At 41.2% G+C, this 13,869-nt stretch overlaps 1 protein-coding gene across 1 annotated transcript in view; it reads right to left on the reverse strand.

Annotated features, from left to right (window-relative positions):
• CCDC50 (coiled-coil domain containing 50) overlaps window positions 1-11,980 on the reverse strand; it is a gene marked incomplete at both ends in the record, with an annotated part of 85,447 nt that extends 73,467 nt beyond the window's left edge. The window contains one exon of the mRNA XM_080696550.1: window positions 11,932-11,980. Coding sequence (XP_080552676.1) covers window positions 11,932-11,980 — 49 coding nt within the window. The remainder of the gene's footprint in view (window positions 1-11,931) is intronic.
• Between the last annotated feature and the right edge of the window lie 1,889 nt (window positions 11,981-13,869).

The raw sequence follows: 13,869 nt of genomic DNA on the forward strand, positions 1-13,869 counted from the left end.
GCCTTGGAGGCCCCAGCACCAGCCTTGCCTAAGGCAAGCTCCTATCCAGGCCTCACTGGCTCAAGATATGGTCTCAATGCATGGCAAGCTCTGGCCTCTTTGGCCGGATCCGATCCCAGCCTCCGAGGCCCCTGCACAGGCCTTGCCTCAAGGCAGGCCCCAATCCTGGCCTCACTGGCCCCAGCACCGGCCTCACCCCTCGGCAGGCTTCAATCCCAGCGTTGGAGGCCCAAGCACCAGACTTGCCTCACAGCAGGCTCCAATCCTGGCCTCGGTGGCCACGACGCTGGCCTCACCCCTCGGCAGGCTCCAATCCTGGGATCACTAGCCCTGAGACTGGGCTCACCCCTTGGCATGCTCTGATCCTGGCCTTGGAGTCCACAGCACTAGCCTTGCCTCATGGCAGGCTCCGATCCCAGCCTCGCTGGCCCCAGCACCAGCCTTGCTATCTTGCTGTGCATCAGGCTCTGGTTTCTGTCACTATGAGCAGGTAGTCTACAGATGTTCCCTTTTTTCTTCCTTTTTTTAAAGTTTTGATGGTATTGGGGTTCCTGGACCTATTTTTTTATATATATTTTTATTTGGAAACAGGGTCTCTTAAGCCAGTGAGGCTGTCCTCGATCCTGCGCGATCCTGTCTCCGCCTCCCAAACACGGGGATTACAAGCGTGTGCCACCACACAAAGTGTTCTTCAATTTTTAAAATGAGAGAGCAGTACATGTCTTTTGCAAAAGCTGGGACCCCAAATACCTAGTGGCAATGAATTTTGTATTCTTTCCAAAGGCAAAGGTCCACAGGTTCACTTCGGAGAGCAAGCTCTGCTGCTCCATGTGTACCCTGGCCTCCGGCTCTGCGCAGAGGAGCGCAGTGGCCATAAGGGCTGATGACTCCCAGAACACGCAGTGTGGCGGCCCATCCCAGCTATGCAGGGCTCCCTCTAAAACCCCCCAAACCCTTTTAGCACTTAGCATGTTGTCCAAAATTTCCAAGGAGGTATTGGCAGAAGCAGTCTACTTTTGGGGAGATTTCCTCAAAAGTTCAAGGTGGACTGTACTGGATCTGTCTGCCCCTCCAAATTCCGCTCACCACCATCACTGCTGCCGCCACTGCCATCTCGGTTCTCTCCTGAACACCTTTCCCACACAATTTGTTTTCCAGAATTCCTGAGCATATGTGGCAGTATACCTTTGAGGATATTTCTTTAAAATTATGAGGTGGATTGGATTGAATCTCTGCCTCTACCAAATACTGACCACCGCTGCTGCTGCCACAGCCATCTCGGTTCTCTTCCAAGAACCTTATTCACACAGCATGTTGTCCCAAATTCCCAAGCATGTGCGGTGGTAACATTCTACCTTTGGGGAGATTTCTTCAAAAGATCAAGGTGGATTGAATCAGATCTCTGCCTCTCTTGAATACTGGCCGCTGCCATCGCCGCTGCCTCCACCATCTCAATTCTCTCCCAAACACTTTTCCCACACTGCATGTTGTCCAGAATTCCTGAGCATGCCCGGCGGTAGCATTCTACCTTTGGGCAATTTCTTCAGAAGATCAGGGTGGGTTGGATCAGATCTCTGCCTCTCCCAAATACTAGCCTCCTCAGCCACCGCTGCTGCTGCCACCGCCTTCCTCCTGGTTCTCCACTGAGCTCCTTTCTTACATGATATGATGTCCAGAATTTGTAAGGATGTGCGGCAGGAGCAGTCCCCCTTTGTGGGTATTGGGTATTTTTTATCCAAAAGTTCCAGGTGAATTGGATAGGATTTGTTTGCATCTCCTGAATCCTGGCTGCTGCCGCCGCCGCCATCTTAACCCCTCTCCAATATATTTTTAAATAAGAGAAGATAGTATGTGTGTTTTGAAAAGGTTGTGAGATCAAGCACTCAGCAGCAATGAATTTTATCTCCCCTCCAAGAGCGGAAGCCACAGCCTCACTGCTTAGAGCAGGATCTGCTGTTCTGAGCACAACACGAACCCCAGCGCAGCATAGAGGAGCACGGCAGCCAGGCGCACTGAGCTGCCCGGGACACGCAGCTGGGCTTCCCGCACAGCATTGTTGAGCCCCCTCTACCATGCCCGGATCATTTTTCTTACAAGGTATGTTGTTAAGAGTCCCCGACATGCGCTGCTGAAGTGGTCTTTTCTCTAATCTCTTCTGGGATGTTCTTCCAAAACTCATTTTTCTTGCGTGGCGGGTACCTCCTTGTCATCTTGCTTCTAATTCTGCTGTTATCCACTCTCTCTCCTGTATTCTAGATAGGAAGTCACGGCTAGAAATGTCTCCTTAAGTTGTCCCAATCAGATATTAAACCAAAATCTGGTGTCCAGGGCTTCTCCGAGGAATGCATGTTGTGGACCTTCCAGAAAGAATTTTCTCAATCATCATACCCAACTTATGGTATTTCAGCAATGTCCCCTACAACCCATGTTTCTAAGATCAGTTTTATGGAGCACTATTGGGGAAACAATAAACAAAAGAAATGAAACAATCTAAGGATACACTAAAGCCCAATTTAAAATAATGAGGTCTGGCCGTGGAAGCCTGGGAAAAGAGAAGACAAGTCCACTTAGAATCCAGCAATCACTGACTGAAATGGAACATTCTGCAGGCAAAGCCAGAAACTGATTTGTAAATGCAAGCATTGTGGTGGAGCAGGCCTTTCTAAGTGAGCTACTGGCCCAGAGGTTAGGGCCTCCCTCTATCTCCACTTCATGTCTCCCACTACTCAATATTAGTGATTGATACTTATAAGTAAGTCATAGGCTCCTCTATAGTCAATAAAACAAATTTTGTTGCTGATGAGAAGGCAGTAAAGAGGAAAAGACAAATCTATTCAAACTTTTATTTTAGGTACTTAAAAGTACTAGAGTAAAATAAAGGGAAACTGACTAGGCTTTATGACTCATTAGAAGAGCAAAAGCCAAAAAAGTCCAGTGGAGACTCCCCTGGTATTTAGTCACTGAGAAGTTTGTGTCAGAACTGGAAATGTTCATCAGAAACAAAGCTCTCAAAGTGTGGTGAAAAATGAGTGTAGCATACCTCTCAATCAAGTTTCTAAGAAGAAATGATACTTCATTTATACAAATACACCTAACAAGTTTAGAAAAGAGCCAACTAATTATTAAGTAATAAGCTAAAAAAAATAATCATTTTCTTAAAATTAAATCTGGTTGGGGATTGTGGCTCAGGGGTAGAACATCTGCCTAGCAAGTAAAAATTTTGGAGATGGATTCCCAGCACCACAGCAAAAAAAAAAAAAAAAAAAGTTAGACTATCTGAATATTCATGCATTTTACTCTAAAAAGCCTCCACAGACCTGAACTAGGGGCTAAATTAGGGCATACTCTTACTTTATGTAAGGTCTCTACCTTGATTCAATTTTGAAGACCCTAGAAATTTAAAAGTATAAATATTTTTGTATATATGTATATGTGTATATGTGTACATATATACTTGCTTATAAATGTCTATATTTTTTAAAGTTACCACAAAAAAGTAAATATCCTGTCATAAGAGTTCAGTCAACAATTCTCCCCAAGAGCACCATCATATTAATACAAAGTTATGATAATTAGCATCCATTCCAGCTGAAATATCAAAAAAAGGCTAAGGACATTTTTTAAAAGCTTCATTAAAATTAGTTTAAAAATAACTCTTCTTCTGTAAATATCAGATAATGAAAATTTTAAGCTTTGCCAAATCTGTGGTCTCAGCCATTAACTCCTCCATCTCTACCTCTGAAGAACAAAAGTAGCCACAAACAATGTATAAATGGATGAGCATTGCTGTGTTTCAACAGAACTTTAAGACACGAATTCAAAATTCATATAACTTATACATGGTCCAAAACACTTGTTTTAAACAATTAAAAAGTGCAAGTTCTTAGCCAGGTGTGGTGGCACATGCTTGTAATCCCAGCATTTGGGAGGCTTAGACAAAAGGAACACGGTTCTCAGACAGCTCAGCTTCTTAGTGAGGCCCTCTGCACCTTAGTGAGACCATGTTTCAAAATAAAGAATAAAAAATCTGGCTCGGGGTATAGTTTGAAGGTAGAATGCCCCTGGGTTCAATCTCCACCACCACAAAAAAAAGTGCAAGTTGTGTGCATGTATGTTTATATCACACTGACCCTCACTATGTATGTTGCAATGTACTAATAAAAGTACTTTTAAAATGCAAAGTACATTCTCAGCTCACTTGCTGTGGAAAAACATTTAAGCCAGTCTGCCTAAGGCCATAGTTTGCAAGTCCTTGTAACAAATTTCAGTTACTATGGAAAATTACTACTCACTCTTTAATACAGTCAGATAAATGAGCTATCACCGCAAAAACGTAGGAAATCAAGTAGGGGAGAATCCTGGTGTTGGAGCTGGCACAGTATTCTCACTCTCCATTTTCCAAATGTTCCTTTCATTTCTAGTCTAGTTTTCTGAGACAATCTCCAGGAGATTCAGCTAGTACCAAGTAAGGTTAGAACAGGTTTTTAATAATGCCCTCCACATTATTCCAATATTGAACCAAGATTTTAAAGCCACTGACATTTATAAACTACATATCTAGTAAGATTTGTATCTAGAATATATAAAGAATTCTCCAAGGGCAATAATAAGAAAACAGTCTAATTATAAAAAATTGGCAAAAGTTTAGAACAGACAATATAACTTAACACAAGAAAAAAAAATTTGACAAGGCAAAACTTTAGGGACAGAAAACAAATCAGTGTCTGACAGGAGTGGGAAAACAATGTCAAGAATTTGGAGGTTGTGAAATGCTCTATGTCTTGACTATTATCATTACAAGGCTACATATTTGAAAATGTTCAGAACTATATACAAAAAATAAACTTTAAAGTATGTAAATCATATCTCAATGAACTTGTCTGAAAATGAAAAAAGAGAAGAAAAAAACTATATGTGTATATATGTATCACAAGGCTTGATATGTAGATATAACAAACTAGATCTCAACAGGTTTTAGTTGACAGAAAATTTTCACTGTTTTTATGATAGCATTTGGTTACCAACTATCCTATACATACATGCATTTTCTGTGTACATGTGTATGCACAGGTGTACGTGTGCTTCTACATGAAATTGTTGCAAAAGAAACATTTCTTATTTTTTGTAATGCCCTTTAAAAAGTAATACATAAGAACTCTTCTGCACTGGTTTCTAAAATCAAACATGTAGAACATTCTAGATTCAAACATCTAAATAATCCCCAAAGTCTTCTGAATATAAAACCAATTATCCTTTGTAGGTCTTACCAAGACCCAGAGTATCCTAATTTTACATTCTTGAAGCATAAGACACCTTTAAATGGGTCATCAGTTAAAAACATAAATCCAAAGGCACTTTCAGGTGCTATCTCTAAATTTACTTTTTACATTAAGGCAAAATTCATTTATCTCAATAAAACAGTTTCGTCCCTTTGAAGTAAGAAAAGACCAGGATTATGGGGTTTTTTTTTTTTCAGTTTATTTTCCTAATAAGTTTAATTTTAGAGAGTTCAAATCCTTAAACATTAGCTCATTTGTTAAGATTAAGTATACCAAAGAAATGCATTTGTGTGATTTTTCAGGTAGAAAAACAGACAGGAGTGTGATTTTTTTGTAGTTCATCCGACAATTCATTTGCTAAATAAAAAATAAAGCTCAAAAATATTTAATTAAAAAACAAAACAAGCCAGGCATGGTAACACATGCCTGTAATCCCAGTACTTAGGAGGCTGACACAGGAAGATAGCAGGTTCAAAGCCAACCTCAGCAACTTAAGTGAGACCCTGTTTCAAACTAAAAAAAAATAATTAAAAAGGCTGTAAGTGTAGCTTGGAGATAGAATGCCCCTGGATCCAAACCCCAGTACGACACACACACAAAAAGAAAACAACAACAACAAAAATAAAACATGTTAATTCATTAGAATCTATATGAAATACTATCCCCAAAATAAATAACTTGAGAAAGATCTCTGGAATAGCCTTGGCATTCACCATATTCACTCTACTATTTTAACTGACAATATCATTTCAAAATTAATTTTATTTATAGAACAATTTTTTAAAAAGAGGAAGGAAAGGGAGAAAAAGGAAGAAGGCAAGGAAAGAGGAAGACTAAACTGGATAAATAGTCACAATTCTAAAGTTTTCTAATTCTAGGCTCAATGTATCAATCCCTGGTTACCTAACTTCAGTGGTATAGTACAACTCACTTTCCCTTTTTGGCCCACACATTTTCATCTGGAATATGAAGAGGTCAGCCTGGATCAGTAGTTTTCAATGCTTTCTACTGGGAGATCCCTTTTTAATATATCAGTTAACTCTGTACAATTTCCTACATGGGAATTGTCCTTTCAATACCTGTTAAGTTAAAAACAAAGATTGTTTTAGCTACTCCTTCAAGAAAGTATTGTATGTCTAAATATAGCAATACACTGGAAGATTTTTCCCCCCCTTGGACAAGAGGTATTTTGATACATATATGAATTTAAATGTAAAGAGCACTTTGTAACAACTCCATTTCAACTTACAAGGCATTTTTATAATTGAATTATCCTTACACAATATGTTGCACCCAGCAGAAATTAATCATTACCCTTAAAATCTATATTGAAGATTCCTTTATCTCCCAAATTGTGTGAAATTACTTTGCACTTAAGAAAAAAATAAAGTTTTTATTATAATTATATTCTAAATTGTTACTTCCAAAACCAGAAGAAAAAGCAAATAATTACTTTTTAAATTTTCTATGCTTAACATATCTACATTGGATAAATCCTATTTATAAAGCAACCAATGAAAATAAATATTGGAAAAATTCAGTATAAATTTAATGCTGACATTAATGATATGTGAGTCACATGGATAAAAGGCATTATCTCTGCTCTTTAAGAGCTTATACTGAGAAGGAATATTAAATAATTATGTTAAGAGACAGAATTTCCAAACCAACGGGAAATATCTAATAATAATCCACTCATTCATTCATGAGTTCAAATATTTACTGAATACATGGCTGGCTACATAAAAGATCTGAGCCAGATGAGAAGAATCTTGCTTTAAGTAAGTAAGACAGAGCTCAAGGAGATTAGTCAGTTTCATTAAAAATAACAAAAACTACTGTGCAGTTCTGAAGAAAAGAGCAAGTTTGCCCTGGAGCCAGATAATGCACATCTCACAAATACTGCCTAAAGTGCAGATAAGCTTTAGATTGCTGGGACTACTGGGTTAACTTATTGTACCAGACATAATTTTGTATCTTTCCCCTGAAGTTGTAGATTTTTGCTATTAATTTTTTTTTTTTTTTTTTTTTTTTTTTGTGAGTGTGTGGTACTGGGGTTCCTGGTAACCCTTCTACCTCCGGGCTACACTCCCAGACACCTATTTTTTATATTTTTATTTGGAAACAGGGTCTCTTACACCAGCGAGGCTGGTTTCAAACCTGCGAGATCCTCCTGTCTCCTCCGCCACACAGCACGGGGATTACAAGCGTGCGCCACCATGCCCAGCAGATTTTTGCTATTAATGTAATTTGCTCCATTTTGTCAATGAGATGTCCAGGACCTAAAATTAATCACTGCTTTCTAGGTATGTTTCCTGTTACAGAACTTTTTTTTTTAAAAAAATGCAATCAATTTTATTTTTCACTAAAGAAAATAATTTACTTGCAGAATAGCTAGATACCTGTGCATCAAGAAATAAGTTGTCAAGCATGGTGGTGCACACTTGTAACCCCAGCATTTGGGAGGCTGAGACAGGAAGATTGTGGTTCGAGGACAGCCTCAGCAACTTGGTGAGGCCCTTTGCAACTCAGTGAGACCCTGTTTCAAAATAAAGACTAAAAAGTAGGGTTGGGGTTGTAGCTCGGAGGTAGAATGCCCCTGGGTTCCATCCCCAGTACCACCAAAAAAAAAAAAAAAAAGATAAAAGAAGTCATTCCTACTGTACTGATTTTAGATATTAAGCATCTTTTGCATACAGAGCTCACCAACTTTAGGAATGGTGAAACTCACCATTTGGAGAACAAAAATACAAAATAAGAAACAGAAATTGGAGAACTGCTAAAACAAAGAAAAGAGGTCGACACTGGGAGAAAATGGAAGGATTGGAATGCAAATGCTACGTGGTTCTAAGTGGAAAAACTAACACTTAAAAATTATAAAGAAAGTGATAAAATATGAAAGGGTTCAGAATGGCTTTGAAGGATAAGCTAATGCTCTCAGACCAAAACTGCAATGGTTCAATGTGAGAAATGGCAAAATTACAATAAGTGAGCAAGTCAAATTAAGTAATCATAGGGAAATGTGACTGAAGAGAATAAAATGGAAAGTAGAAAATCATGAATGCTGTTTCTGAAAGAAAATTGAGGAAAGAAACTAAAATTGCACCCAAATATCTAAGTTTGTTAGCTAAAGAGTACTTTTTAGAAAATATATGGTAGGCTCTCAACTCTAAACTAATAAACTTGCAGAATATTGTTGGAACCTGTATAATATTTTGCCTAATATTTCTAAATTGCATTTCAGCTGGGTCTGGTGGTGCACTCCTGTAATCCCAGCGCTTGGGAGGCTGAGACAGGAGGATCACACAGGTTCGAAGCCAGCCTCAGCTACTTAGGCTCTCAGCAACTTAGTAAGATCCTGTTTTCAAATAAAATATAAAAACAGGTCTGTATATCCTGGAGGTAGAAAGCCCCTGAGTTCCACCCCAGTGCCACCAATAAATAAATAAATAAATAAATAAATAAAAATAAATAAATATTGCATTTCATTATACATCTAATATTAAAAATTGCTGGAAATTATTTCAAATTTTGTTGCAGAGATTCTCAAATGTTTCAGAGGAAACACAGCATTATTTCTAGACATTAGCAAAAGTATTTTCCATTACACAAAGTACCCAAATGTTCCAAATATACTTTAGCCAGAAAATGACATGTTGACCTATATATGAACTCACATGTCTCTCCTTTGGCTCCTAGTTAAAAAGAGATTTGCCAAGGTATAAATACTGTCAGAGTTTGTGTGTGTTTTTAAAAAGGTCTGTCTAAATGATGAATATTTCTGACCTCCTTAATAACTACTAGGCACGTACTAGATTGGAATTTAGGAAAGAAGATTCTCAAATATTCCCTTACCCTGAGGTCAGCTGCTACCCATAACCTCTGTTGAGATGTTCACTACAAAGGTCAGAGGGTACCTCACCCCCTGGGAAAGAAATGGTAGGGCGAAGGGTCACACATTCACTACATTAACATTCCAAATCTCAAATCTCTACTGGAATCTGCCTATGATGCCAAATACAATTGGATATAAATGGACCAAAGATTTAAGTTTAAAAATGGAGGAAAGATAAGAGATTTAATGGGGTACAAAAATCTGAGCCAGAATAAGCAAAGTACTACTAAACCCTCTCAAACTTAAGAGTTTCAATATTACAATAGTCTCAATGTTTATGTATGCTTTAACCGATCGTGGGACCAACTTTATTCTCTTTAATTAGGCTTAAAAAGCATTGTGAGAGACTGAGTGAGCCATAATTAAGAGGCATATTAGAGAAAGAATTTATTAGACTTGAATGCTTCCCAGACCAAAAACTGCACCACTATTAAGATGTTCCTAAAATACATCATTTTTTCTGATGATGTTAGAACCAGAAAAGTCAGATGCTTATAAATGATTTTCTCAACAATTTGACTCATTCAAAATCAATAAATATTAAATTCTAAGATAACAAAGACATACGAAAGAGCTACACTAAATTCTCTTAGCACTTTATCAGATTATGTAAACTGGATTGCCAAACACAATATGTAAAACAAAAGCCAACTTGAAATGTCTGAAGATGGGAAAATCTTGCATTTTCAGAAGGGAAGAGTTTGTGGAACTCTTAAGAAATAATATGCCAGCCTAAATCATTGTCTTAGTAAGAAATCAGAAGACCTAATGGTAATTTAAATGCATCTACAGATGCTTTTTGTTGGTGGTGGTGGTGATGGTGCCGGGGATTGAAACCAAGGGCTTTCTCAATCTGAGCTACACCCCAACCCTCTTTTATTTTTTATTTTGAAAAAAGGTCTCAGTAAGTTGTGGAGGCCTCACTAAATTGTTCAGGGTGGCTGTGACCCTGTGATCCTCATGTCTCAACCTCTGAAGTCCTAGGATTACAGGCATGTGCCAACACGCCTGGCTTATAAGGTGAATTTTAAGTATGTGGTCACGGATATAAATAAAGGATTGGATAAAAATCACATCAATATATTTTATGTGTCAGGTTTGGGGTTGGTTTTGTTGTTTCTAGTACTTCGGATTGAATCCATGGGCACTGCAGCTGTAATCTACATCCTCAGCTGTTTTTATTTTTTGTTCTGAATCAGGGTCTGGATGAGATGCTTCGGCTTCAAATTTGCAATCCTCCTGCCTTAGCCTCCTGAATAGCTGGGCTTCCAGGTATGAGTCACTTCAGCTGGCTACATTATCAGGTTGTTTGAACTCTAAATTTCATCTAACTCATAACTTCCTCCCAAAGAAGCACTATATCAGGATCACTGCTTTGTTTGCAGTACTGTCACTATTATTATTATTTATTTTTTAATGAAACAAAGCCTTGCTAACCAACCATGTTCCTGTCTCAGGCTCCCTAATACTGGGACTGCAGGCATGGGCCAAGATGCCCAGCAGGAACACTTTCTATAAGAGATGCAACCAACACACATAAAATATTCAAAACAAGTACAACTAGACAATATTAGGGAAAAAACTAGGACTCTCAAGATAAAGTACTGATCTGCCTTTCCTATGGCTCTTGCTCCTTAGTCTTAACTGGGAATTGAAAACGATAATACGCAAATGCCAGAGTCTTCACCAAAGCCATTCTAGTAACAGGAAAATAGAAAAAACACTAATGTTAGGATGGTAGGCCTAGAGTGTTAGAACACCCTTCAGGGACAACAAGACAAACCCAATCCCACTAAAATTCTACATAAAAGCTGATGACTAGTAGCCAAGAAGTCTCCTAGTGTTTGGAACTCTTAGATAGAAAGCAGCCATGCAGTTACTGACTTCTTTGGGGTTTCTGGGTGACATGGGCAAGGCAAATTAAGCTGACAATGAAACAGTTATAAGAAAGCAAATGCTTATTTTCAATTCCACGTTCCCAAGACACTGCAGGTCACAATGTTTAGATGAAACAAATTCCATTCCCAACAAAGGCAGTCTTAGCATGCAGCAGCACTCTGGAAGTTTGGTGCTGCCAAGGACTGAAGAAGAGCCAAACACAAGTAAAGGTTGAGGTGATCCAGCATCCAAGATAATAAAAACGCTAGGCCCTGGGCATCTAATGAAGACCAGGGAAGCCAAAGGCAACCTGCAGTAACTCAGCCAGACCAGAACTATCCAAGCTTTATTCTCGTAGACACCAGCATAGGGAGCGGTTGAAAAGCAGCATCAGCAGGCCTCTGCTCCCCTCGCGATCAGTTTTTTTTTTTTTTTTTTTTTTTTTTTGGTAAGAAAATGCATATAACAGCTTCCTGTCTGCCCGTGCAGGGAAGAGCCAGGCCTAAACTTTTAAACCTGGAGGAAGGTGGGAAAGCCAGAAAGTCAGCCAGCCAGGCTCCAGGGCTGGGAAAAGTCTGGGGCTAAGGAGGGAGAGTCATGTTTCAAAACAAAGGCTCCACCAGGAGCTGAACGTCAACCCCTCCCCACTTCCCCGTCTTTTAAGCCAACGAGGCTGAGCTTTGATTTTTAAGAAAAATAAGGCGGCAGATGTACCCAGCCCCTGGGCACTCAGTGACGGCCCTGCCATTCACGGGAGCTTTTGCACAGCCCCTCGCCGGGCGCTGCCCCGCGTCCCCTTCTCTAGAAGACCCGGCTCGGGGCGCAGGGGCCGGCGAGCCCGGGAGGGCCGGGGAGGGGGAAAGGCCGCCGCCGCCTCACCTTCCTTCACTCCGGGCAGCTTGGACTGGTCGATGCTGACTTCGGCCATGTTGGCCCAGGGTCCCAGGTCCCGGGCCCGCGGGCGCAGAGTCCGGCGGGCAGAGGCGCGGGCCGCGGAGGAGGAGCTGGAGCAGGAGCAGGAGGAGGAGGAAGAGGAAGAGGAGGAGGAAGAGGAGGAGGAGGAGCGGCGAGGCGGGCTACAAAGGCGGCGGGGACGGCCAGACAACCGCCCGCTGCAGCACCTGCTCCGCGCCCCCGGCCCAGGCAGATCCCAAACAACCAGAGCCCGGAAATGGCCCGGGGCGTCCAGTACGGAGGGAGAGAGGAGACAGAAAGGCCCGGCGGCCGGGCCGGGGAGGAGGGAGGAGGGAGGGAGGGAAGAAGGAGGAGGGAGGGGGAGGAGGAAGAGGAGAAGGGAAAAGGGAGGAGGGGTGACGAAGAGGAGGAGGGAGGAGGGGAGGCGGGAGGGAGCCGCAGGTCAGAGCCCAGTCTCAAGTGGCTGGCGGGCGCCTGTCCGCCTCCGTGCTCCAGCCGGGGCCCCTGCCCGCCCGCCTCCTCCCGTTTTCTGGGAGGAGTCGCTGTGCCCCAAGGGCTGCACCCCAGGCCACAAGGTCGCCCCTGCCAGCCCGGCCTCCCTCCTGCTCTCGGAGGGGCCTATGTGCCCCAAAGGGCTCCCAGGCCACAGGGTCACCCAGGGTATGACCGCTCCTGGTAGCGGTGTAATCCGCATCCAATCCTCTGGTTCTAGGATTAAGATTTATTTTGATTGGAAGCTAAGGACCTAGCTGTGTCTCAGACTTTTTTTTTTTTTTTTTTTTTTTTTGCACCTGGTATTAGAAGGGAGAGAATTATATGGGCATAAACGCTTCTCATGCAACATAAGAATAAAGAGCAGCTGATAACAATTCTGGCCCAGTTTAGAGAAGAGAGTATTCACAACCAGCTGGGGGAACTGAGTCATTCATTCATTAAAAACACATGAATGTCTGCCAAGTTTGATGTTAGGTATTGTGGGTGATTAAAAAAAAACATGTCAGACTTACCACGGTTAGAGCATACCACACATGGGACTATAATTATAACACGCCCATCTCAATGAAATAGACAGCCTCTACAGTTTCATCTCCAGACAACAGAATTCTTCCTTTGGAAGAACTGCCTCTTATCCCCTCCTTAAGCATGTGCTCCTATCCTAAATCTGTGCAAAGGTAGAACCTCACCATCACCCTCAATCTTTCCCCACCCACACACTTCCACCAAAAGGGTAGCCCTATAACCAAGACAGGTTAAGTAGAGTACTCTCTTGAGCAGCCAGGCATGGTGGCACAGGCCTGTAATCCAGTACTTAAAAGACTGAGACAAGGAAATCACAGGTTCAAAGCCGGCCTCAGCAACTTAGCAGGAAAGACCCAGTTTCAAAACTTTAAAAATAAAAAAGAGGGCTGGGGTATTGTCGCTCAGGGGTAGAATACTCCTGGGTTCAATCCCCATTTTATATATATATGACTAGATCTTTGACCTTATTACCTACAGAGGAACAGTAAGTAAGTATACCATTTCCTGTGGAAAGATCTCACTCACTTGTAGACAATGAAACCAAATAGAAAATGACAGAAGCAAAGATAAGAAAAAGGGAGATGAAGAGGCCCTGACTAGTGGATAATGAAGCCCAACAGAGAACAGAAACAGAGATAAGAACAAGAGAGATGAAGAGGGCATGTCCTGATGGTGGCACAGTAGCAAGCCAGGATATCCACAGAGCAGCTGGCCTTTCTGTAGCTTCTGGATTCTGACATCTCTCTACCTACAACACCCTCTCAGTTTACCCCCAATTTCATTTAAGTCAGTAAAAGTTGATTTTCTGTCGCTCAAAGAGTCTCAGTATGAGAAGCAAAAAACAGATTTTTTTTTTAACTCGACACTGAAAAAATAGGCAGA

This window comes from Muscardinus avellanarius (genome assembly GCF_963383645.1).
Source record: "Muscardinus avellanarius genome assembly, chromosome: 5".
Classification (NCBI taxonomy): domain Eukaryota; kingdom Metazoa; phylum Chordata; class Mammalia; order Rodentia; family Gliridae; genus Muscardinus; species Muscardinus avellanarius.